Below are 27,796 nucleotides of genomic sequence, written 5' to 3'. Positions count from 1 at the left end.
AGTATTCACAGATCTTTCGCTATTACACCCAAAAAAACGACAACCTGCATTGCATGATGAATAGAGCAGAAATGGCTTGCTGCAAGGTTATGTAGACAGCAAATTCCTCCTTGAATATTTTCTTATCTGTAGGCATACTGGGAGAGGCAGTTAACAATTATTTCTCAAATGTCTCAGCCCAGCCTAATGATGGGAAACTCAATGCATACTAAACCAGTGGTTCTTAACCTGCTGTCTGGGGACTGCCAGGGTCCGCAAAGCCTACTCAAGGGCTCTGTGACTGCATAGAAAATTAAATGATAATAACAGATTAGAAAATTATAATAACAAACTAGTAAAGTTTATATAAATAAGCAAAACCTATAATTTCAATTGTTAAGATGTTCTGTAAATGCGAAGGAATCTCAATTTGGAGGCTAAAAATTAAATAAGTATCCTCAGATTGAGTTGTGCATCAAAAAGAATATAGCATGGATGAGGAGTGTCCTCAATTGAATTTATAAAGGCTCCAACCTTATTGTATTTTGCTCTTTGTTTGCAAATTTAATAAAATGTTCTAGCATTTGTTTGATGAACGCCTGTTCCTGTATTTGTTGTGTATTTTTTGTGGTTCAATTAATCGAAAATGCTTTGGCTGATGTTCCTGGCTTCCATTAATGACTCAGTGGGTGTCCCCCAGTTAAGAACTGTCAGTTTTACTCTGCAATTGTTTTTCAACCACATTTTAGTTGTAAATAAAAGTGCTATTTATTTTGGGCACTGCTGCCACATATTAAGGCATGGATGGGACCGACAAATCAACAGGTGTTTAGTTTTCAGTTTATGGTATTCGAGAATGTTTGCTTGGTGGGGCTTGTATTTGCCTCAGTAGATGCATTTAAGGTCAAGATTCACCATCTCTTGGTGTACGTGTCTTTGGTTTTAAATCTGTATTTGAGTTTGAAAAAGAAATAAAAGTATCAAGGATTAATGAGTTTAGATCTGTTGGCTATTTTTAATACATGGTCAGTGCTTTTACAGTACCATAAAAAAGAGTAATCAATAGCCACACCTACATAAGAAATATTCCCAAACATTGTCCAATGGCTCGTGTATAAAAGCATAACAATTGTTAAAAACTCAGCAGGTTTTCTTCATAAGTTTCTTTACTCTATTAATCCCAAACCATGTATAGGCCTATTTCATGCCTGCATGGACATGTTTTTGTGTGTCCTTAAAGCTAAAGGGTAGCCCAAGTACCTTTTTGCCTTCTTGGTCCAAAAATAGCTTTCCACTTGAAAGGATTTGGATATCTAAACTTTGCACAAAACACAAGTCATCCCCACCACATTGTCAGTTATATCACCCCGAATACTCACCGTTGCACTTATGTACATTACTAGTTTTATTTTAGGCTAAGCATCAACATGCAGCAGTCAAGGTTGTATTTCAAACTAAATAAGTCCTGACTCCTACCTGCAGTCTGAGCTGAGCCATATCTCTCATGAGACGGTTACGCCTTGCTTCTTCCTGAGCCTTTGAATAACAAAATAATAGTTTCAGCAACACATTTTAGAAAGGATATGCATTATTCAGCTAAGATCTCTAAACCCCATTCTAGCCTAGTGAAAACGGTGAGTCAGGGACATCTTAAGAATTTTGGAAGACCTGGGACAAACCTTTGAGTGCCCCTGTTAGAACAACGTTGTATTTATCATTAATTTTCAAGCTCATTCACACCCTCCTAGGCCAGTGCACACGCATTGCCATTTTAAGGATTTTTAGAGTCCTGGGCAAAAACATTTTGTGGGCCTTCGTGTGAACAGTGCACACTTAAGTGGTACAAATAATTCATTTCCAAATTATCATTCTAAATATCGATTCGTGGTTGGGTGATGGTGGGCTATAATTTGCAAAAAAAAATCATCAACTTAAAATAATTACAATTGCAGTTCAATCGTAGGAGACACAAAACTCAGTGAACTTAAACAAGGAAGGTATTAAGAGTTGAGTTTTTTGTTTAAATAATACAAAATCATACATATTCTGGCGTTTGAAAGAAAGACAATATTTTCAGTTACTCAGAACTTAATGCGGTGCTTAATTTGAAGAAACAAAAAAAGAAAAGAAATGTAAGTGCCAGCCTTTATCAGGGGGACAATTTAGCTTGCATCCACCCATTTACCGCTGCCAATACCAGTATCATCACCTCCATTAACCTAAATAAATAAACATATCTTTGATTGATTGAACATCTATTAACCATCACACAACCATCTTTACAAGTGTGACAGTAGAGACAATTCCAGTCCAACCAAAGCTATAGGGATGGGTTGGAAAGCATGCATTAGTCATTTGTAATAATTATATGATTAAAAACTCCTCTGTTTTCAAATCAAAATTAGACAAACTACACCATGTGGTGTAGTGTCATATGCACCGGAGTTGAGAATTAAGTGCCGGTGCAAAGTGCCGGTGCAAAGCACCGGAAAACACTGGCTCAAAATAAGTACTGTTTACATAGGCCTAGGTTGCAACTCCCGAAGTTGCAGAGATCTTTTAAACCTGAACCTCCATACCATCCCTCAGGTTACAAAGATAGTACAAAATTAGACCCCAAACAGCAAACCTATTGCACATGTTTCAAAGATTTTACAGACTTTAGCTGGGGCAATTTTAACACTTAAATTACAACTATCTTTCAAGTTTAAATACTGCCACCAATAGCAGGGTTGCTCTCTGGTGAAGACAATCATGTATGCTACAACATCTGAAAGCAAGATTATCTCTCACGTTACCCAGATTTTAGAGGCGGAGTCATATAACACAAAGTTATTCCTTAGGTTACAAGCTCAGACTTTAGGCACCTATCCTAACCCCCAGGTTGCATAAATGCTATCACCTAAGGTCCCAGGCAGAATTACAACAAGGTACACAATCTCACAGGTTCAGATTTATAAAGCAACAATATACCAAGAGCATATATGTTTCTAAGGTTACAGTCTCGAAGTCAGAACATTCCTACCACAACATTGATGCTCTCGCATAGATAAGAAATCAATACTATTTATTACCAATATCTAACAGGAGCTGCATCTGTCAGAAACAATATTACTCTGGTTACAGAAATGCTTTTGATGACAAAGCTTTCCTTTAAGTACTAATTCGGGAAAATAGCTAGATGAATGTTCTCACCTACATGTAACCTCTGAAGACTGAATTATGACACACTAATATGAATGTCAAACTTCTAAAATCAACAAAACTGTTTCACAGTGCAACTGATCCATTTCTAAAATAATATCTAAAAGAAAACCAATATTGGTGTCCAAAGGTAGCTTTTATAAGAGGTACACAATTTGTCTTTGAGATGGTTTAGCGTACGAAACTGGGCTATTGTTTCAGTAGTTGTCCCACTTTTTGCCACTTTTTAGCTGCCAGATGCAGGTTTTCCACTGACAGTGCGCTGAGGCCCGCTTACCAGACCTCAGTGCCAGTGCTCTTTCCTTAAAACAAGGTGATGTCTGATTGTTGCACGATTGGCCCAGGACTTTAGCCCCCTGTAACTTCCTAGTAAATGATACCCCTGGTACCTAGGGCCTGTGACTCCGGTTGGAGCCACAGACCACTATGTAAAAGATTTTGTAATTACTCATCTCTCAGGCAGCTGCTATACAATTGTCGACTCCGCCATCTTGTAATTTTCCCTTTGCTCACAGCATCTAAGATTTTATTCTGTTATCAAGCACATTTTACATTCTAACTTCTCACCTGCACATTGAGGCCAACCCCCTAGTTTTCGGGATCAGCAACTTTCATTTTCCATTTCATAGTCTCCTATTGTCTTCCGACATTAGGGGAGCCAGGAATGTAAGTGCTGACTTGGTAGTCATTCACACCCGTTCACATGGATAAACCACAACTTTCTATTGGACTATGAAGCAAGGAGGCAAATCACATATGCAATCTTTACATCAAAATGTTTTGCATGAGATTACAATGTGACCAAGTATGAAACAGTCAGTTTAGTGAAGTGTTCACCCATTTTCACCTAATATCTGTGTTGTATCTATGGTCTTTTAGGTTTCCCTAAGGAAGGCGATGTGTTATATCCCAAGCGTTACCACTGCCACGTCTGAGAAAGAAGACTATGGAGAAAGCTGCTTGTGACAAGGCGCCATGTGCCTAGCTGCTGCGTTTGCAGTGCATTGCTGAAACTGGGAGCAGAAGCCCACTACCACCGACTGTTTAGGTGTCTGTATGCTATAACTTACACTTATGTGCACCTTACAATGAACAGGCTGCATCTCCATATGTTTTATTTTGGTCTAGATCGTCGTCTTTATTACAGTTCTCTTTTAAAATGATTTTTTTTTGCACAAATGAAGATCGTCTGTCACCAAGTCGATCATAGAAGGTTGAAATATGATTAAATAATTATTTAACTTGTGACACGTCGGGAATCACTTGGCTGAAAGGTCAAATGCAACTATACAAATGTAGGTTATTGTAGAGCAATGCATGTTGGCCACTATCCACTCGCCGCATTGTCTAGGTTGAAGTTACAATCTGAATAATTTCCGAAATTCTGAATATTCGTGTTAATTGCTGCTTACACATATAACCGCCGAAACCATTTGCATTTTGTAAATGCTGGAAAGCATCACATCAATCATTCACAGGCAGCATTTTTATTGTAGCAGGTACTGAAAATGACATAAGTACGTAGAACAATAAGATTGGTTTTAATGATTGCCACTTGTTTTTTAAAACAAAAGTCAGACACTGAAAGAGCTGAAACAATGTCAGTAAAAGTTTGCACAACTGCTGCACACACTGCAACAAAATGCCATGTATACTACTACAACTGGTCTAACTAACATTACCAAAAAAGAAGCCATAATCAAGAGCAGGGTTCTTGCACTGCAAGACGTGCAAGGTCTGAGATTAGGTTTTGGGACCCTGGGGAAGCAGGTTATGCCCTTGAGGTACACCTTGGATTCAAGTTACTGGCTCCTTAATGGTTCAACGATAGCACAAGTCCTCTTTTTCTTCCCACACTGCACATGTACCAGTGTTTAAGCTATTGTCTCTGATGAGGATCAAAAGCAATACACATTATGTTGTTTCTCCACAGGTAACGCGATTGCCTTTGCTGTAGGAATAAGATAACATTTTCATCTGACTGGTTTGAGATAGAACTGGAGGAATTTGGCTATACTAGATCTCAGTTCTGTTGGCTTATGTCATGTGAGCTGCTTTATATATTTTTTTAAATCTTTACACAATTATATGAACAGACATCCGGCTTACAAGCCGCTTCTTCCTAAATTGTTAAATACTACTTGCAATTAAACATGAGGGAGTCCATTCAGTTAATTAAAGGAGGTATACAGTGGTTTTTCTAGGTGCCATTTTTGAGTGTAGCTGTCCATTGTCAAAGAATGATCAACATCTGTATGTGACTATGTACCATAACCCACAGTTTAGCAAATTTCCTCAAATACCTTACACAAATGGAAGCATCTCATCGGACACACCATTTTGCACTAGGTCATGATAAATTGCACTTCAACTCCTATTGCATTTGACAAGGAATAATAAATGCTCGTGTACTATCATACTTCTGAATACTAAACTCCAGGAAATTATTTTGTCGACCAAGTTCAAATTATTTTGTATAGAGATACAAATGATACAATTTGATTTGCTTTTACATCTGCACCTCAATATAGGAAAAGACTAATGCCTCTAGGGTCTTGGTATTTACTCCTGGAAAGAACTCCTGTTGTGCGGAACGGAGGCATGATCTTTTTATATTGAAAGCACATCCAAAATGGAAAGGAAGGTTCGTTGTCCAGTTTGTGTCCTTCTGACAATGTAGAAATGAACCAGTCAATAACAGACAATGGTCCAGGTAGATTTCAATTTAAAATAAAATAAAAAACCTTTCGAAACGTAGAGGGCAAAAGCATTCAGGTTAAAAACAAATCAAGATTTACTGTATGTTTTGAGCAACATAAAAAATGGAGATATAAATGTCAAATATAACATCCTGTGCCCTTTATTATAGAACAGTAAAGCTACTCTCCATCCATTACTGCTAGTGGAACCCTTTAGCGCTAATAGCATTTCTTGGCTTACACCAACCACGCCCCTTACAACACCATCCTTTACTCTTACATTAAGTAGGACCCAAAACCAAGGCACAATCTAACAATCTAACAATCTATTACCTCACCCCTGAAGAATTCCCTAACCCAAATCTTACTTCGATAAGTAAATAAATTAAAATTCAATACAGTACCATTGGATCAAATTTCGTTTTTAAAGTACATCAGCACTTTAACTTTAGCATTTATATTAACATTTAACTCTAACTCTGGTCCTATTACCATCCCTTAATCTAACGTTAACCCTTTCCTTCAACTTAATCCTTACACTAATCCTAATCTAAACCCTAACCTTTTAATATAATCCTTCCCCCCTAACCAAGTTTTTTTTCTTCTTGTTCCTGTTCCACCGTATAACCATTAACCTTTCCTGCTGAAGATGGGGCAGTAAAGGCAATAAAATTGACAAGCCATGAAAAGAGGGCTGTTTAGAGATGGTTGTGGGGCTTAGTAAAAAAACATCAAAGGGCCCTTTGAAGGTGGGATCGGTGGTTATCCTGTTGTATACAGAGAGCAAATGTGAATTTTTCCCAGGCTGCACGGCACCTGTGATGCTAGGTGTGCCTAGTGTCAACCCTATCACAGAGAACGCGGTTACACATTTTACGTTAATTAAAAAAGTTGTAAAAGCCCATGGTGTTCCTTCCAAACACACAAAACTCAATGGGAAAGCGTTATAGAAGGAGAACAAAAAAGAAACTCCAGTTACCCAACTAAAGTAGAGGCCACCTTTATAGATTTCTCATTGTATAATGGACAAGAGTCACTCATCTAGAGTATGTGGCACATACTCCAATGGCAGAAACTGAAATAAAAAAAATCTACTTGGTGATGTAACGCAAACGCACTTCACTTAAGCACACTGTTCAGCACGATCACTTTGGTGTACTGCCCAGTACTGAATCGAGTTTGACAACTGAGGTTTCCTCACCACATACAAAAGATCCCCTTGAGGTTCTGCAATATTCCATTGACACTGAAGGCCACAGTTCCAATATATAACATGCACTGGCAAAAACAGTAGGTCTGGCTTTAATGTGTTGATACATGCGAACAAAGGTATGCAGAAATGTGGTTTGCATTTGTAAGCCAAAATAGACCCTACTCTCACCTGTCTCGCAAATCGAATATATGAGGAGTTCAATACTTTTCCTGATCAAGAACAGGAGGAATGACATGGGACTGACTAAACCATTCATTTCTTAAAGAAAGTATTATTTACAAGCCTGTTTAGGTGCAGTTTAAAGCTAGGCCTTACCATGCGGAACTGTGCTTGGGTCTGATGGAGGAGATTCTCTTGTTCTGACTGGGCAATGCTAATAAAGATGCCAACCTCCGAGTTATACTGTAGAATGCTGCCTTGAAGATGGGTCAGGAAGTGCCCGAAGCTTCGGATACAGCATATACGAGTCACTGACTGCAAGTAATGAAAACAGAAAACAAGATAGAGAGCGAAATATTGGTAACCTTTACCTACAAAAAACAGAAAAGCAAAATATAACCATTTCATGTTTGTGTGTCTGACAAAGTTCCATGCTTTGGCATGAATATTCCGCATCATCAGATATTCTCTGGAAATTTAAAACAAATTATTGTATACCGACGGCAAAAGTGTCGCTCTGCCCATCAGTTACAATATCAGGAAGTAGTCATACACTCTCAGTAGTTACCACACAGAAAAAGTCTACTTACACCACCTGCAAAACTTTAGCAAGAGTAATACTCCATTTTCAGAAGCACGTATAGAAACGAGATCCACTGTAGTTGCCCAGCTAAGTCTCACTATGTTAAGACATTTTTGGCTCCCTTCTCTGTTGGACTTGGTTCTACCATCTCGTCTTGTTCATGAGAAGACATCTTAAATGAGCAGTACAGGCAATGTGGGCGGTGTATAGCAATAAGTAAAAAAACTCATGACTAGAGCTTAGCTTTCACATTCTTCAAGAGCAGAGTGTGGGGCACTGTCAAGTCCAACAAAAGGCCATCCCTTGCAGATGAGTTAAGAGGCGTATCAACTGAGAGCATAGAAATTACTATAGCATCTCATTTACCTTTATGCACAGCATCACTGGAACGTAACTTCATTTTTGATTTGGGACATTGTGGTATACTGTTCTGTGCTGCAAACAGCATATAAACATAAGCCGCTAACGTTCATATTCTGTGTACAAATTTTCTAGCCATAAGAATGGAATAACTTTGGGCTTTTCTTTGACCCATCAAAAAATATTTCGAAAATTGACATAAAACAGCAGCATTATTAATGTCTTATTATTATGGCACTTTAGAAACGCTTCTACCTCTCCCAAAGCCAGACACAGAAATACAGGTTTGTGCTGAATATGAAGCAGTATAGCCCGAGTCTTGCTGATATTTGGTAATTGTATACAGCGTCCATTACACAATGATGGTAAAGTAAAGCAAGGCTGTATTTTTAACCTTTTTGGGATCAACTCTTTGCCCATAAAGGGTATTTGAGAATGGTTTTGGTACACCAGCATGAATAATAGTCAACACTGTGGAAAAAAACCTTGTTGCAGAATAACCTATTGTCAGAAAAGCAGGATTAAAAATGGACTAATCTAGACAACATTTGTACAGGATGCAGCGACGATCCAGAATGGCAGCTTCATAGATGCATTTATTTCTTTAGTGCAAGGTGACCCAAAAGTAATGTGACTCTCGAAGACTAAGACAACAAAACAGCAAAACAGGATAAATTAAAAGTATATAGCTATAAGACTGTTCTGAACACACAAGTTACTACTTGTGTAACAATATATCTGTAAGAGACATTAGTTAGTGATAGATTCCTTACCTTAGAATATACCCAGGCGTCAGACTGGATCCGGAAAGTTTTGCTAGCAGTACCCCTGCGTGTCAGTAGGTGGCGTCGTGCGGCTCCGCATCCGTCGCTGGCGTCGTAAGCGCCGAGATGACGTCACGGAGACAACTTAGGCACCACCCATGCGCGTTGACGTCAGTTCTGTACAAGACTTTCCGTGCCAGGAACGCAGAGCCATGCAAGAAACTGACCACTGGTGCCAAGAAACTAGGGCCCTGAAAGGGATGACCTTAACCCTAGAAATCAGTTTGCAGAACGGGGAGAATGGGTGGGACGGTAAAGAATCTATCACTAACTAATGTCTCTTACAGATATATCGTTACACAAGTAGTAACTTGCGCGTCTGAAAGAGACACGTTAGTGATAGATTCCTTACCTTAGAATAGATACCCCAGCAATACCAACCCCGGTGGTGGGTCTGCGAATAGATTACACCAGAAAGTCACGGAGAACAGAACAGAACGGCCAAAGAAGCCGTCTCTCCGGACCGGACTGTAAAGGCAGTAATGCTTGGTAAACGTGTGTAGCGAGGCCCACGCAGCCGCCTGACAAATGTCCTGCAAGGGGACAATGCGTCCCAAGGCAGTAGTGGCTGCCGTCGCCCAGGTAGGATGGGCACGCAGCCCCACAGGAGGCGGCTCCTTAGCCAACGAGTAACAGGCCTTGATGCAGAGAACGACCCACCGAGAGATGGTTCGCTTGTGCACAGCCCGACCTCTTTTGGCACCCACGTAGCCAACAAATAGCTGGTCATCCACCCGGAACGGTCGTGTGCGCTGCAGGTAGAACGGGAGCGCACGTTTTGGGTCCAGACGTTGGAGCCTCTCTTCCTCTTTCGAAGGATGCGGAGGCGGAAAGAAGGTGGGCAAAGTGAAGGTCTGCCCGATGTGGAAGGACGTGACAACCTTTGGCAAGAAAGAAGGACGGGTCCGTAAAACCACCTTGTCCCGATGAACAGAAAAGAAAGGAGGTTTGGAAGAAAGAGCCTGGTGCTCAATCACTCTTCTGGCAGAGGTGATAGCTACCAGGAAGGCCGTCTTGAGAGTGAGAAGACGCAAAGGACAGGTATGAAGGGGCTCGAAGGGAGCGCACATCAGATAGGTCAAGACAAGGTTTAAGTCCCATTGAGGCATTATGAATGGCACAGGAGGAAACGTGTGAGTAATGCCTTTTAGGAAATGGTTAACAACCAGAGACTTAAAAAGAGAAGGCTGATCTGGAAGCCGTAAAAAGGCGGAGACGGCCGAAAGATAACCTTTGATAGTGCCCAGAGCAGAGCCCTGCTGGGCCAAAGAAAGAAGGAACAGAAGGACTTCAGAAAGAGGGGCAGAGAGGGGATCCACAGCCTTAGCTGTGCACCATGCCACAAACTTGGTCCACCTACAGGCGTATACCGTTTTAGTGGAGGGACGCCTGGCTGCCAGAATGACAACACAGACTTCGGGAGGAAGATCGAAAGACTGTCAACTGTCGCCACTCAATCTCCACGCATGGAGGTGGAGGCTGGACAGGTTCGGGTGGAGGACCATCCCCTGCTGCTGCAACAGAAGATCCTCCCGAAGAGGCAGACGAATCAGGGGGTCGATCGCCATGCTGAGTAGCTAGAGATACCAGTATCTTCGTGGCCAATCTGGAGCCACAAGGATGACTTGGGCCCGGTCGTGCCGAATCTTCTTCAGCACTCTGGGCAGAAGTGGTATAGGCAGAATGGCGTACAACAGACCACAACTCCACTCGCGACGAAAAGCGTCGCCGAGCGAGTGCCGCCTTGGAAGTTCCAACACGCAGAACTGATGACATGCGCGTTCTCTTCGGTGGCGAATAGATCTAACCAAGGCTCTCCCCACTGCTGAAAGAGACCTTGCACCACGTCCGAGGTCAGACGCCATTCGTGATCCATCAAGCACCGGCGGCTGAGTTCGTCCGTCCTGGCGTTCAGAGAACCTGCCAGGTTTTGAACCACCAAGGTGATGCCTTGATGTTCCAGCCATGTCCAGAGGCGCAGAGCCTCCCGACATAGGGTCCAGGACCCCACCCCGCCCGGTTTGTTGCAATACCACAGCGCGGTGGTGTTGTCCGTGAACACCTGCACTACACTTCCCCAGACAGAGGGAAGGAATGCCTTCAGTGCAACTCGGATCGCCCGAAGCTCCAAAAGGTGATATGGAGCCGGGACTCCGCCGGAGACCAGAGTCCTCTGATCTCGGCCTCTCCCAAGTGGCCTCCCCATCCCAGGAGGGACGCATCCGTCACCACTGTGTGCTCCGGTTGGGGAAGGGAGAGGGATCTGCCATTGACCCAATCGCGATTCGTGAGCCACCACTGCAATTGTCGTGCAGTGCCCTCTGAGATCTGGAAATGATCGGACAGGCTGCCCTGATGCTGTGCCCACTGGAACTTCAAGTCCCACTGCAGAGCCCGCATATGCCACGTGGCACCAGCAGGATGCAGGAGGCCATCAGGCCCACGAGCAGGAGGGTCATTCTGACAGAACACCCGGGATAGAGGCTGAAAGATCGAAATCATAGCCTGAATATCCCAGACGCGCTGCTCGGGAGGATACTTCGAAGACTCTTCCAGGACAACAACGTGCAAACATCCGGACCCAACACTAGGCGGCGATCTATGCACAGATATGAATTCAGCAGCCCACATGCCTCGAACACCCAAAACAGCGTCAAATCCAGAACCGCTTCGATGAAGGGGAGCTTCTGAGAGGGACTCCGGTGCGACTTCGGCACGTTGATGGAGAACCCCAGCAAATGCAGGAGGTCGGCCATAGTCTGAAGGTGGTTGACTACTGCCTGGGGTGACTCCGCCTTCAGCAACCAGTCATCGAGGTAAGGGAAGACTGACACCCCTGACCTGCGCAGGTGAGCTGCGACCAACGCCATCACCTTCGTGAACACCCGAGGGGCGCTGGTAAGGCCGAAAGGGAGCACGGCAAACTGAAAATGGTCCTGGCCTACCGTGAACCGCAGGTAACGCCGGTGGGCCGGCAGGACGGGGATGTGAAAATATGCGTCCTGCAAGTCCAACGCTACCATCCAGTCTCCAGGGTCGAGGGCAGCCAAGACCTGAGCAAAAGTCAGCATTTTGAACTTCTCCTTCCGGAGGAAGCGGTTGACGTTCGAGGTCCAAGATGGGACGCAGACCCCCTCTGTCCTTCTTGGGGACCTGAAAGTTGTGGGAATAACAACCACCCCCTACTTCCGGCCCAGGAACGCACTCGATGGCCCCCTTGGCCAAGAGGGCCGTAACTTCCTGCTGGAGATTTGCCAAGTGTTCCCCCGACATGCGGTGGTACCGGGGTGGCATGGCTGGAGGGGTGGACTGAAAGGGAAGGGAGTAACCCTTGCGGATGATCTGCAGCACCCACTTGTCCGATGTGATAGCGTGCCAGTGGAGGAGGTGATGGTGGATCCTGCCACCCACTGGCGTGGGGTGCTCCACAAAGCTCGGATTAGGAAGGTTTGGAGGTAGAAGCAGCGGGGGCGGAGGTGGACTGACCCCCAGGCTGATACCCAGACCCACCCCTGCGGAAACCTCGTCCACGCTGAGGCTGGTTCTGCACAGGCTTGCTGAAGGAAAGTGCCTGGGCACCTCTGCCATGGCCACGAAAGGAACGAAAACCAGGAGGCGCTGGGCTTTTCGTGGAAAGACCTAAGGACTTGGCCGTGGCCCGCGAGTCTTTAAAACACTCCAGTGCACTGTCGGCCTTATCGCCAAACAGGCGAGAGCCATCATAGGGCATATCCATGAGCGAGCCTTGGACATCTGGCAAGAACCCGGTAGATCTCAGCCAGGCGTGGCGACGAAGCGCCACAGTCGTAGAAATCTGTACCCAGCGAGTCCAAGGTGTCTAACACACACCAAATGGCGAACTTAGCCGCATCCTTACCCTCAGCAACAGCTTGGGACAGCACAGCTTGGGTCTCCTCAGGACACTGAGGCAACACCTGTGCAACTGTATCCCACATCGCAAGGGAATAGCGGCCCAATAGACATGCAGTGTTCACCGACCGCTGCCCCAAGCTGGCCGAAGAGAACAACTGCTTATCGAACTGCTCCAGCTTCTTAGAGTCCTTGTCCGGCGGAGCCGTGGGAAAGGCACTCTGTGACGTCGAGGATTGGATGACCAGGCCCTCAGGAGTAGGATGAGTGGTCAGAAAAACAGGGTCACCCGGCGCCGGGCGGTGACGCCTGGCCACATTCTTATCCACAGGGGCCCCTGTGGCTGGCCGCGACCAAGTGCCCAACAAGACGTCAGTGAGGGCATTGTTAAATGGTAACAGGGGCTCCGACAAAGTGGACGCCGCCTGGAGCACTTCAGTGAGAATAGTTTTGAGGGCCACCGTAGAAAGATCAAGGTTGAGGACCTCAGCAGCCCGACGGAGCACCATCGTGTAGGAGGCGCCCTCCTCCATGGTAGGCGGGGGAGAGGCAAACCCCGGATCAGAGGAGACGTCGAGGACACCGGCATCCTCCAAGTCATCCGCCCAGTCCTGCTCAGAGTCACACTGACGGCCAAGAGGGCCCGCGGACCCCTCCCTGTCTTCCTCCACCTCTGCCACAAGGTGAACAGACCACGGCGGCAGAGCAGGAGCCGGAGAAGGAACAAACTGCATCGGGAACGGTGCAGAGAATGGCGCCGACCGGGGCCAAGCCGGTGCCGCGTCCCAATGCGAATCCCAGGTAGGAACAAAATGGTCCTGGAACCTGGGCAAAGGCGGGCCAAATGGCACCCACTGCGGCGCCGGAGGTGGGGCCGAGGGCGACGCTGGGGCCGGAGCAGGCAGCGCTGGACCTTGTGGCGCCGTGGCCAGAGCCAACGGGGCAGGATCCTGTGGTGCCAAAGCTGGATCCTCCGGCAGCCCAACAGGATCCCGACACGGGACCACGGGGGCCGAAGGCGCGCCGGCGGGAGCCCGAGGCCTAAAGAGGCGGTCCATGGTAGCAAGAAATTCTTGCACCTGTGCGGGAGTCGCCGACGGGTAAGGTAGTTAGGCCATGGGACTCCCGGGCTCCGAAGGAGCCGCAGGGGCAGAACCCCTGTCACCCTCGTCCACATCCAGGGACCAACGGGGGGACGTCAGAGAGCGAACACGCTTCTTTGACTTCTTTTTGTGTCGTCTCTTACCCGAATCCAAGGGTGAAGACTTGGAGCCCAAGGAGCGACAACTGCAGCCCCGCGAGCGTTCCCTGGAACAGCCCCTGTACCGGGAACGGCACCGGACTTCTAGCAGCTTCCGGCGCTGCTCCCTCAAGGCCTTCGGGGCTATTGCCAGATAGTCCCGACAGGACCGAGAGTCGTGGTCGGTTCCCAGGCAGTAGAGGCAGTCATCGTGGGGGTCCGCCACCGACATATTGCGACGGCAGGCCCCACAAGACTTAAATCCAGACATCCCTACGTGCACCAAGGAAACCAAAATTGTACAGGAGACAAAAGTCTCAAAAAGGGTAGTTAAAAAAGTGACTACGGTACGTGCTCCAACCAGATCTGCGCTTTCTGGCGCAGAAAAAGAAAGAACTGGCGTCAGCGCACATGGGTGGCGGCTAAGTAGTCTCAGTGACGTCATCTCTGCGCTTACGCCAGCGACGGACGCGGAGCCGCACGACGCTACCTACTGACGCGCAGGGGTACTGCTAGCAAAACTTTCCGGATCCAGTCTGATGCCTGGGGATATTCTAAGGTAAGGAATCTATCACTAACGTGTCTATTTCAGATATGGTCAGTAATAGAGTGCAACTCAACAACTGTGGATGGAGCACTTGAAGGTTCCTCCCTCAGTCGTGCTAGTTTAAAACAGGCCAAGTTCGAGCAAGAGCAATAATACATAAAACATTCTGTAGAGGAAGCTAATTCTGGTGGATGTAGTCCTCATGCAACAGGAGGGTAAAAACTAAAACGTCATCTCTGCACGAAACGCTTAGGGTTTAGAATCTTAAACACTTATGTCCACAGTTGATCTGAAAACCTGCATTATCAAGAAAGGCAGAAACCTAAAGCTTTGGTGAGGAATAAAAAATAAAGATCATGTTCTGCACAGCTTAAAATTAAACATCTATGCTACAGTAAGCATCCTACAACCTCCTCGAGCGCAGTCAACATCGGCCTCTCCTGGTCAAAGCTGAACGTCTTGTGCGCGCTGCGTAAAGGGGGTAGATTGCGCAGAGCAACATCCTCAGGTAGCAACAGATTAGTACTCAGGTCCGGAAGCTCACAGCTCATCAGCAAGTCAACTACATCGCTGCAGAGCGGAATCCCTTTAAGGAAAAATAGAAGAATGAAAGCACGTACACAATATGGAGGTCCTCCAATAGCTAGCACTCTAAAGTAGTAACAGAGGACTTTTGCACACAACACACAAATACAGCATTTTATTAGGGTTCTAGATAATATATTTCCAGCATAACACCAATATTAAATAAAAGTACAATCAATTTAATCTAGGCAGCATTTCAGATGATAGCGGATTTACGCAAAATATTATGAAAGCAATGAGCAGCTTTTACACACATTTTAGCCCTAATGAAAACATCTGTGAAAATTAAGTCATGAATTAGAACAGAGATCTTTGCACAAACACATCACAGAGGTCTCTTTCCACAATGAGAATGTTTTCCCTTAAAGAAACATGAGTAAGGATAAGGAGGGAGAGAGCAGAGTATTTAACTTCAGGGTTGAAATAATTTTACACCAAATGATGCAGACTACCATAGTACATACTTTGGGGACTTCAGAGGGACAATAAGGATATTTCAGTCAAACAAATACAATTTTCAGGCAACATCAGATAAAGCATCTCTCAATAAGGTTCAAAACTACTAAACAGAATTTTTATTTTCATGTAATCGGACAGACTAAAACCATGAAAAAAGGGTATAAACATCTGGCAAAAGGAGGAATATCATCCAGGAATCAAGAATACAAAATACAGAGCAATCGCGTTTCAGGTTTTTAACTAACCACTGACTTTACCTTTGGGAAAAATTAAATGGGTACTTTTCCAATTACTCTACAGGCCTAGCCCTAGCTACCACAGACACTATGAAGGTAAAGCATACTATATTCTTGTATAGGCTTGAGAAAGTAGAACTACATGTCTACCCCCACCTCCCTTGGTTCCCTAAACCTTCTTCCTCTTTCAGCTTTCACCTAAATTGACCTAATCCAAACAATGCCCAGATAAGGACATGTTTAATGTAGCTTACAAATATGGCTGTCTAATAAATATGTACGCCGCGGGGGCAAGCTTACACAGACTACAGGTCATAAACTAACTAGTTTACGCTCCAAAGTGACACAAGAGAGGGCTATGATAGGCCTGTATTCTACCCACATTTAACACAACAGATATCTCCAGTTCCTGTGACCGGACTATTGCGACGTCCAAGAGACTGGAAGGAGCTCCCAACATTTAGTAAACACTGATGCTCAATACACATTTGCTCGCGAGGCCGTAAGACATTTTACCTCTCTGACAATTTAAAAGGTTCCACGGAGAGGGAGTGCGCAAAGGCAGTGATTTGTTTTGAGAGTCCATCTACGACCACCTCAATCATACAAAGGAAGTAAAAGGTAGAAGGTGGAGGATGGGATTTTACTTCACAGTATTTTACATACCCGCTTCCCGTATCTTCGAGGAATTTGGTAAAAGGTTAAGAAGCATCGACACTCTGTTCCAGAGACTCTGGGAGCTCTATAAAAACAATAGTAAAACAAAAGACAAATTAAATTGATGTTCAAAAGAATTCCTCTGTGCAAAACTCTAAAGACATTCTAATTCTGTATATATTTAAGTACAGATAATGTGTTGCATTTAATGGAAGGACACTTCCTATAATCTTAAATTCATCCACCAGTGACTGTTCACTATCATTGCTATATAGTGTAACAAAGGCTTGCTAGGGAGCCAAATCTGTTTTGCTGACCGCAAACACCAAGAGAAGCACTGATAAATGATCAGTTCAAAACCATGCTTGCAAAACCTAGAAGCCTAAAGATAAACAAACATCCTGATTAAAACGTTGATTCTACTTATGAAGTCTGACAGATAGCAACAAAGCAAGCCGCAATGAACGTCTACTCAAGCCTCTTGCACACTGCTTCTCAGATCTTGAACAACAGATTGAAATGTAACCTCTACCTGCGCACACATGATGATTATGTCAGTGTTTGTTCGCAGCCAGTCCAGGAAGACTTTGACAATTGGAAGTAAACCCTCGCTGGCAACAACCTCCAGCTTCTCCTGAAGACTTCTTTCGTTTCGACAGGACTTGCTGCTGACAACACTGTCTTCAGAATCAGACCCATCGTCTATAATGGAAAAAATGCATTAAAAAGAAATCAGTCTAGACTGAAGAGGTATAGCTAGCTCGGTAAGGTTGCAGGTCAACGAGCTCTGCCAAGCAAGACTAAGAAAAATAATACAGACACTTTGGAAATGTGTTATGCAAACAGAATTTGGATTGATAGCAAGAAACAGTCATATCAAAAAGACTGAAAGAGGCATGGTACAGTCAAAGAAAATGTAAAAATAAGTTAACATTCTCTTTAGAATAAAGGGCCCATACAAAAAAAAAAAAAAAATGAATGATGAATCTACTTATAATCCAAAAAGAACAAAGCCTCTCTCAGAGACATATGTTCCAGTTCTATCAAACGCACATGACTGGCAGAGACAAGCAAGCATGATTTGCGCTTATGACCGTGAGAGTTATTTCCAACTCACCAAAAATGTGAGGCCAGGGAGGGCCTTTAAAATATAGGGCAGGATCTCCAATTCACATTACAATAAATATCAAATGGATACAGAAGACACTGACCAAGGATTGAAAATCAACTTCAGGTTAACATTAACCTTAGGTGGGTGAAAGCTAAACTTAGACTGTCACAGCCATTTTTCCAATAGCTAAGTAAGAAAGATTGAAACTGTATAAAAATAATTAAGAAATTAACATACATAGGAAAAAGAGAAGAAATAGCAGTTTTTACCATGCCCTGAAAGGACTAATGAAAGACTTACCAGGTCATGTTCAGTAAATCAAAAACACAAAAAATGGCAAAGGACCATATTCATCTTTGCCTTACATAAAAATAGAGAACAAAAATCGTACAGTGAAGAAACCTTCAAAACCTACTCTCAAAACTGCAAGTAGTAAGTGTGCTTCAGAAATCTACAAATCGTAGAATTCCCTACGAGTACATTTGCAGAGTAGATATTTATCTACAATCTCTCCTGGCAAGACTTCAAGTAAAAGCACAAAGAAAGAAATATAGAACAGTGTGGATTGGCATTTATTACAGGTAGATCACTGCACTGTTCCGAAACAGACCAACAGTGAGGGACAATCTCTACCTAAAAGGATTAGGGGTCTCTAGGCTGTTCATACAGGCAGACGAACAGATCCCAGTCCCAGCAAAAAATACAGTGGTAAATTGTTATACTCAACACCTCAATTAGGATCATCACTTAAATAGCTCCAAATGGCTATAAAGAAGTAGACCCTTGCACATAGGCTAGATCTCTCCTAAAAATAATGTTATGGGGGGGAAATTGTCACTTGTTAGGGGTGCTACAGCTATTCTAAGCTCGTAATGGTAATTGGGGATAAAACCTAAAGATTATTATCACCTTACTAACAAACATCATGTTAGTTTAACCGAAGTGGTAGTTTGGGATGCATGGCTATGGATGCTGTCTACAGATGGCAATGATCAAGTGTAGACCACTGAGAAGATGCAGCTAAGTCACATCAAAGATATCAGTGGCCTAAAGAAGGATACAAAAGATAAATGTCACAATCACAGGGATCCACAGACCTAGCAATGAGAGTCAATTCCAACTGCAATGATGCAGTTTGTTTCCCTATGAAGGAAAGCAGCACTCAACTAGCAGGCTAAAAATGCCCGCAAGACTCAGACAACCCATATGCTTCTCGGCCACAGATGAGCAAAACCCAGAGAGTAAGTCAATTATAAGGATGAATAGCATAAACTATGCGTAGTCATTGCTAAAAAGGTTATTCTAGAGTGACCTATTTCAAACTTAACTTCAAAATTTAAAAAAGAAATAGTTCAAACCCACAAAATCTTTTAAGCCCAAATCGCTGGGTTATTGCAAGTAATGTACAGCTAATCCACAGCCATTATCAGTTGAGATGCTAAGTAATATTTTTTAAATTTCAAAAGAACCTACAAACCTTCATATCCCATTCTACTACAGTAGTTTCCGGCTGCATTAGCCTATTGCACTGAATTCTGAATGTGGAACAGGCATTGAACATATACTGTCGAATGTATGGAAAAAGGACTAATAATTTTACAGAGCTACTATTCCAAATAGGCTCAAAGGCAAACATGCTGAATGTTTGAACAATCGCCATAAAGCAAGCAGCATTGGTTCTCGATTTAGTTTAAAGAATTTCACCCACAAATTACCAGTGGATTTTTAAGTTTTTAAATTTCTGCCTCTCCATCCACGAGTCGGGTGCAGAGTGGTTAGGTCAGCTAAGCCTGTGTGTCAAGGGCACCCAGGGCTGCTGGTCTCGCTCGCTGAGGGAATAAAACAGGTCAGCTGGGTCAGTCCTGAAGTGGGACTCTGCAGTGCTGACATCCCTAGTGGGCTGCTCTGACTTGGAGTCGGTGGAGTCCGGATTGGACTCAAACAGGCTTTGGTTTCTGCAAGGGGTCTGGTACCTCGGTATTTGTGCTGTGCAGCTCTGGATGTTTATGGCATCTTCTCGCTAGGTGGGGAGACGGATCTGACCTCCTGGAGTACGACTACCTCTTTCTAGGCAGCTGCTGCATCGATGGAACTGAGAGAGGATAGATGCTAGACCAGCCCTTGCTGTTTGGTGCCTGCCAACTAAGGGGAGTAGCTCCTCTACTCCAAGAGAGATTGGTGGCAATTTTTGAAGTGCTGGCAGCCCACCGGGGTTCTTGGCAGATGCACAGCGGCAGGATAAGTTGGTATGGCACGATTGTCGAGACAGGTGCAGGCAGGGTTTGGCAACAAGAACTCTGCAGCTGGTCATCAGTTCCCACTTTCTTCTCTCTTCTTTGTCCTCGTCTTCTTGGGTCCGTCATATCAGAGTTCCTGGTTTCAGGGGTGCCACCTAAATACTAAATTTAGGGGCGTTAAGGGGAGTAGCCAATGGGCTACTCCCCTTTGGGGTGTCTACACCGCCTACATGACCACTTCCTGTGGGGCGTGGCCATAAAACTAAATACACTGGGTCAGGGTTAACAAAAACCAAGATGATGGAATTCTATTTTTCGTGTTTACTTAAGGTAGCCCACCTTAGGGGTGTAACTAGCCTGATAGAGAACACGCCTCGGGACCAGCTGAGTTACCGTCTGTACTGGTGCCAAACGGGCCCTGGGCATGAGGAGGCATTTCCGTGCCTGGCATATCAAAGGTGGCAGAGGCCTTTGAAGCCTTCTGCCTTGATATGCTCATTACTAGCCATCCTGCTTGGAGGAGGTGAAAACACTTTCGGCCGGAGCAGGCATTGTTTCTCATCTCAGAGTGTGGTCTCTGACCTGCAGGGAGTCAGAAACTGGTCTACACCAGTCAGCCAGAACACTTTACGTTGGTAGGTTTTCAGGGGGCACCTCTAAGTTGCCCTCTGGATATTTTAATAAATCAACTACTGGCATAAGCATAGATTTAATTAAGACCAGGTGTTTGAAACCAAATACCACAGGTTACATTGAAGCCATCATGTAGCAGGGGAACTCTTAATGACCAGTACATGTACTCAATATGGGTTCACTGGTCACTTGCACTATCTAGCATTTGGACTAGACAGCACTGGTGCATATCTGCTTATGCAGATATGTCCACATATGTAATATAATGTACCCTGCCTTAGGGCTGTAAGGCCTGCTTTAGGGGTGACTTGCATATATTTCATCCACTGTCCGGGGACCCGGCAGACCACCATGTCATGTTTCCACTTTTTTCAGCACCATTTGATGCAGTCTCTAATGGCAGTCTGCACGTTTGGTGGTGGGTACCTTAGGGTGGCACAATACATGGTGCAGCCTTAGGTACCCTCTTTAGTAACTGGGCCGTAGGTACCAGGGGTACCATTTACAGGGGAGCTAAAGGTTTTGCCTACTGTGGAACAACTGCACAGTTAACTTCTTTTTGAGAAAGAACCCTGGCACTGGGGACCTGGCTAGCAGGAACAGTGCACTTCAGTCAAAGTTGCATCAAATACCAGGCATAAAATAGGGGTCACCATGTCGAAAAGGGGCACTTTCATACACTTGGCTTGTCCATTATTTGTATTGTGCGTACAGTCAACCATTTACTGATATTCTAGAGGTGGGCCAAAGTGAGAAGTCTAACCAAGTTTAGATAGAGCAGCCAAAGGTGATTTTTCCAACACCACAAATAGAAAACACTACTTAAAGAGCTGAATGCATTCGCTGCATCAAATATTATTGCTAAGGAAAACTTTTCAACTCCACTGCCTTATTTATACAGGATTCAGAAGCTAAATCTGGTAGACAACTAATGCTTAAAGCCACTCAGATTGGAATACATTTTTGGCATTCGTCATGTATAAATATCATTAGCCATAGGCAAGTATCTTTGACCAAGTCTACGTTTGTATATTTTAGAGAGAAAGGGGAATGTAGACACTTTCATTCATGAGTTTATTGTTCGAGATCACCACTACAGTTGTTTTTCCCAGGTCAAGGGAAAATTGCCCCCATCCTAGATTCTACAACAATGTACTGGATAACAATGGAGCCATCTAACTCTAGGATTATGCTAGAAAACCAAGAGGTCTGGTGCAGTCTATGCTCACAAATATTATATTACTCCATATGGTTGGAGGGGGCAATATATTGGCAGCTTCTCTTGTTGCCATCCAGAATCTTCCATCGACAGAAGACACTGCCCGTGCAAAAGCAGAGGGCCAGAGGAAAATCGATTCCTCCAAAAGTGTATTACCTCATCTTCTACAAAGTATACAAAATTATTTTTTAAATTAATAATGATCTGTTGGAATGTATTCCAGGAAAATCTCAAGGCTTGTGAATATCAAAGAGTCCATGGTGAAGTAACTTCTTTTTTTAAATCTGTACACTATACAACAAACGCTGATTTTGTATACAAAATGTGTTTCTCAAGCAATTGAAACACAAACTATAAATTACACCTCCAAATTGTTCCTAAACACTGGCTCTTCTGCGGTTTACAAATCTGTAAATTAAAATAGGACTGTTTGCCTTCTTACAAACGGTTAAATTGATATTTACCTAGTTTAGACTATCTTGGCTAGGGAAAAGAAAATGAACTATGAACATGACACACTGCTAAATAACCCCAGAATATAGCATAACACTGCAAATTCAACCCTCTAATTATTAGTTGAAGGTGGTTTCAGTGCGTGATTCATTTGTGAACCCATGCAAAGGTAGCTGCTGTCAGCACATGCCTCCTAAGCACCATCCATGCTTCTTGCACAGTTGGCTCCTGCGTTCCAGGTTCCCAACACTGGAACGCAACTTAACAACCCAATTCTCTGTTCAATCTCATGAAGAAACATTTTACAACTCCCTAAACCCCTTAAACCCTAAATACCTACTTGTAATCAATGTAACATACAAGTCCCAAAATACACCAGATCCTGCACATACTCTCTAAACGCCTACTCTACTCCTGCTATAATTTTACATTTACTGCCAGGCTTAGGACTGTGTTATGCTATATAGCATGTAAACAAGTGTTTTTTTAACTTATTTGTCAAATTATGCAAGCCTATAGACTTTTCTAATTATTCTACTTTTTTGTTTGAAAACATATCAGCTTCTTTTCAGCTCTGAATTTCAATGCCTTTGTTATGTTTTCATCATCCACAGCACTAAAAAAGGTAAATATTTTAGAGCAGACACCAACCAAAATAGAATGAAACCTCTACAGATAAAGATACACGATTATGCCCATTTAACTCAGATTGTTTTTCTCAATCTGAAACTCAATATTATATTACATGACTCCACTAGACATATGGCAACCCATAGATCCGCATAGGAACTGAATTTATACACCTAGGAGTACAAGTCTTCAATAAGGAAAGAGATAAACACGTTATCTATGGTCTGCATTACAGACTGTGTATAATTGAAAAGGGCAATCAATGTTTAAGTTAGGGTAGTGTTTAAGGAAAATAAACAATGGTCATGCATAAGACTGATTTTATCAAAAACTAATCGTAACCCATCAGTTATTAATCTGATAGTAGTGCACTCTGCATGCAGAAAAGAGCGAAAGCAGGATGATCGTTGTGATCTGAAGCTATTCATCGCACTTCATTTCCCAGACTGTTTTAGTGACGTGATAGCATTGTGTAATCTATAGACCTAAAGTGCATTTTAGGAATATAGGTGGTTGGCCAGTGCCATTAGCATTTATCTACCCCAGAGAGAAATCTGGCATTTGTGGAACCAAATCCTATTTCACATAGAACAGAGCTATAAATTGGTACATAGAGGAGCTACTTTATGGGTACTAAAAGCTGTCTTTTCACCAAGTCTTTATTTTAACCACGACTGCCACACTGGGCAGAAGCTCAAAGCAATCATATTAAACACAGGCTTTATTAAATAGAACTGCAACAGAGAATAATTTCTCTAAAATCAGAATACTTTTGTGAAACCCAGAAAGAAAGTACTTTTTATGGTTAAATCAAGGTCCAGTCCGGTGGAGCTATTATCTTTCTTCTCACTTGTAAAATTACAAATCATTTATAGAAACGTAATATACTCTGTGGCACTGTAAGTTATTTGAGAACGGAATCAAGAGGTAATCTGAATTATGCACTTCATACGATTACCTGGTTCAACTACGCCGGGTTTTTCTGCATCCCCATTCATTATGGGCTTGCTGTCCACCGACTTAGTTGTAGATAGTTCGTGACTAGGCTTCAAAAGAACATTGCTAAAAGTGGGTGCTAGGCGAAAGCAGCGTTTAGTCTGGAACATCTGGGTGGACATGGCTTGGAGGTTACTAGCTATGCTAGCATCACTGGGGGCCAGTCCAGGACCATTAGCAGCAGGATCTGGATTCTCAATTTTGGGGACAGTCTGGTTTTTGCACTCAGCCATTTCTTCAGTGTCCTTTAAAGCTTCTTGGGGTCCTTTAAGGACCTTGCCTTTACACTCCCCATTGGGCTCATACTCAATGTCTTCCAGGTCAGAGCGAGACTCCTGACTGTTCATATCAGAGTCTGTCTCCACATCAAAAGCTGCCTCTGCCTCTTCATAGCTCTTGTCCGAGCCACTGTCTGAATTCTCGCTGCCTTTGGTGGAGTCTTGGCTAGAATCAGAGTCAAAACCCTCGCTCAGGTCACTCTCGTCCACTTTCTGTGGATGCCGACGTCTCCTCAGGCGGGACAAGCAAGAATATTTTTTGGTTTTCTTGGAGAGACGTTTCGGTCTCTGCTCCTGGCTTGCATCAATGGAGACAGCATCTGGAGGAGGCTCCACTCCCTTTTCAGGGACATTCGGGGACTCTCTTACTTCTGGATCATCTGTGGAAAATAACAAACACTGATATTAGACAAAAACATTTGCATAATAAATAACCCACATGGAACTAAGGGAAATGTACCAATCTTGGCCTGGACAAGACTGCACACAATATTTTTCATTACACGGCTTACTGGCAATTATTACTTCTGCCGGTGTAAGAAAAATGCCCTGGTGCATTGTGGGTTTAGGGGGGGAGGTACCACAAGTTAGTCCGAAACATATTCAAAGAAACATGGAACATTCTTACTCAACACTAGATGGCTGGAGTGTGCACAGCATGCGATGTACAGCTGTACATGACATGAACACCTGCTTATTGCTTCTCTAATTAAGAATACTTACCATCTGAACAACCCAATGAAAACAATGCGGGTAACAAAGTAAACCAAATTATCTGCAACATTAATTCATCATTTTAGGCAAATGACAGCACATTAGGCTGTAGAAGAGGTGGTGATCAGAGCTTTTTGTTTTTTATTTTCAGCAGCCAATTTGGTCGTTCAAGATCTATTCAGGCCATCAGTTCAGTGAGCCTTTAAATGTCTTTAAATGCAAAAAGCACTTGTATGATGCAGAGTACTGAGTTCCAGGGCCCCTATCTACCGGCATTGCCTGTATGGAAAAAGCTAGCAAAGGCTACCAATAACATTATTAACTGCAGTATACCTGTGTCCCAAATATAAGCAATGCCTTCTTCAGTCCTAAACTGCTCCCACTCACATGGCTAAAATCAGAGGCCATTTCAGTCATCTATTCACAGTAGAGGTGGGTCTTTTCATCCCATCTTTGAATTTGTTACCATTTACCAAGATTAGGTCTTTAATAAGCAGAGGTGGTGTCTAACTGGGAAGTACAGAGCAGAAGAAACAACTAATTTCTGCTGATTTCCTGGCTCTGCGACCACCTTCTGGCAGGTACATTTCCGCGGAAAAATCTCAGTGTACCTGCATTAAGGCTTCTAAACTTCTAAGTAAGGACAGCACTACGTCAGTGGACTCTCTACCCCTGTACTGGCCCTGAGAAGCAATCACCAAAATTGAGGATCCCATGCAGTTTTATATATTTTTTTTCAAGGAAAGGCAATGGAGGACAGCAAGTGTGAGTGAAGTGTGAGCATGTGTAGTAAGTGACATTAGACAAAAGTCCCCCTATATGGCTTTGAAAAGCTGTGCTGCCAAAACAAGGAATATGCTACTTACCAGTATGCTTCTGTTCTTGGCATGTAGAGCTGCAGATCTACACACTGTGCATAGATCTGGTGTAGGGCCCGGATGTTGCAGTTGTTTTTCTCTTGGAAAGTCTTTGGAAGCCACGAGGTATGTGACTCCTCCTTTGGATCATATTGCGCATGGGCTTCGGCTCCACCCTCAGATTGTTTTATGCCAGCGGGGAAATAATGGAGCTTTGTAAGAAACAGGAAAGATGCCCATGTGTGCTGTATCTAAATAAGATAAAACTGGAACAGATAAAGGTAGCCGGGGAGGCGGGTGGGCGTGTGTAGATCTGCAGCTCTACATGCCAAAAACAGATGCATACTGGTAAGTAGCATATTCCGTTTGAGGCATATGAGCTGCAGATTACACACTGTGCATAGATTATGTAGCAGTACTCGCTCCTAGCGGCGACCACCAGTGTCTGTTGCAGTTGTTTGAAACAATGTTTTGAGAACAGCCTGGCCCACACTAGCTTGTTGCTTAGTTTGCACGTCTACACAATAGTGTTTAGTAAAAGTGTGCGGTGTTGACCATGTAGCTGCTTTGCAGATATCATCTAAGGGGATGTTCCCTAAAAACGCCATGGAAGCCCCTATCTTACGTGTAGAATGGGCTTTAGGGGGAACAGATAGCGTTTGTTTTGCTTTGTGGTAGCAAATCTGTATGCATTTAACAATCCACCTAGCTATCCCATATTTGGAGATGGGGTAGCCTTTGTGTGGTGGTGAGAAAGACACAAATAGTTGTTTGGTCTTACGAAAAGGTTGTGTTCTCTCGATGTAGTAGAGTAAAGCTCTTTTGACATCTAGGGTGTGTAGAGCTCTTTCTGCAATGGTTTGTGGCTGCGAGAAGAATACGGGCAGTTCCACAGATTGATTGAGGTGCAAGGGAGAAATGACTTTAGGGAGGAATGTAGGATTAGGTTGGAAAACAACCTTAAGATGCATCTGCAGAAAGGGTTCCTGAATGGTTAGTGCCATGTGCCAGGACAGGAGCCTAGGTAGGCCCGAAGGCCTTCGTCGACGACCGGAATCGAAGACTTCGACTGTTGAGTCGTGTCGAGTGTGGAGAACACGATCGAGACAATACCGTCGAAGGGGGAAGGATTGCGCGCCGAACAGGAAAACTGGAATGGTTGCGAACTGGAGCGCGACGAACACATCCGAGCCTGATGGCGGAAAAAAACAATCGGAGGATGGAGCCGAAGCCCATGCGCAATATGATCCAAAGGAGGAGTCACAAACCTCGTGACTTCCAAAGACTTTCCAATAGAAAAACAACTGCAACATCCGGGCCCAACACCAGATGGCGATCTATGCACAGTGTGTAATCTGCAGCTCATATGCCTCGAACTGTACGTTTGGCTTTGTGGTAACAAATCTGTAGGCATTTGACAATCCACCTAGCTATCCCAGATTTTGATATGGGGTTGCCTTTGTATGGTGGTGAGAAAGGCACGAATAGTTGTTTGGTCTAACGAAAAGGTTGTGTTCTCTCTATGTAGTACAGTAGTGCTCTTTTGACATCTAAGGTGTGAAGAGCTCTTTCTGCGACTGTTTGTGGCTGCGAGAAGAATACGGGCAGCTCCACAGATTGATTGAGGTGCAAGGGAGAAATGACTTTAGGGAGGATTGTAGGATTAGGTTGGAAAACAACCTTAAGATGCATCTGCAGAAAGGGTTCCTGAATAGTTAGTGCTTGTAGTTCACTAACTATTTGTAAAGACGTAATGGCTACTAAGAAGGCATATGCTACTTACCAGTATGCATCTGTTCTTGGCATGTAGAGCTGCAGATCTATACACTGTGCACAGATCGCCATCTGGTGTTGGGCCCGGATGTTTGCAGTTTGTTTTTCCTTTTGGAAAGTCTTTGGAAGTCACGAGTTCGGTGACTCCTCCTTTGGTTTGTATTGCGCATGGGCTTCGGCTCCATCCTCAGATTGTTTTTCGCCAGCAGGGAAAGATGGAGCGTAGTAGTAACAGTAAAGAAACCCATGTGTGTTGTATCTGCATAAGATAAACTGGAAC

General features: G+C 43.8%; 1 protein-coding gene across 2 annotated transcripts in view; it reads right to left on the bottom strand.

The window, feature by feature from the left end:
• Positions 1 to 27,796, bottom strand: part of SMG5 (SMG5 nonsense mediated mRNA decay factor) — a 400,214-nt gene that overhangs the window by 160,301 nt on the left and 212,117 nt on the right. For both annotated transcript variants that reach the window (XM_085638507.1, XM_085638508.1), the window contains 6 exons: positions 23,857 to 24,552; positions 17,148 to 17,317; positions 16,625 to 16,700; positions 15,089 to 15,264; positions 7,411 to 7,569; positions 1,456 to 1,515 (listed from right to left, as the gene is read on the bottom strand). In XM_085638507.1, coding sequence (XP_085494633.1) covers positions 1,456 to 1,515; positions 7,411 to 7,569; positions 15,089 to 15,264; positions 16,625 to 16,700; positions 17,148 to 17,317; positions 23,857 to 24,552 — 1,337 coding nt within the window. The remainder of the gene's footprint in view (positions 1 to 1,455; positions 1,516 to 7,410; positions 7,570 to 15,088; positions 15,265 to 16,624; positions 16,701 to 17,147; positions 17,318 to 23,856; positions 24,553 to 27,796) is intronic.

The sequence above is a fragment of the Triturus cristatus genome, chromosome 12 (assembly GCF_964204655.1).
Source record: "Triturus cristatus chromosome 12, aTriCri1.1, whole genome shotgun sequence".
NCBI classification, from domain to species: Eukaryota; Metazoa; Chordata; class Amphibia; order Caudata; family Salamandridae; genus Triturus; species Triturus cristatus.
This window is presented reverse-complemented; position numbering and strand designations above follow the sequence as displayed.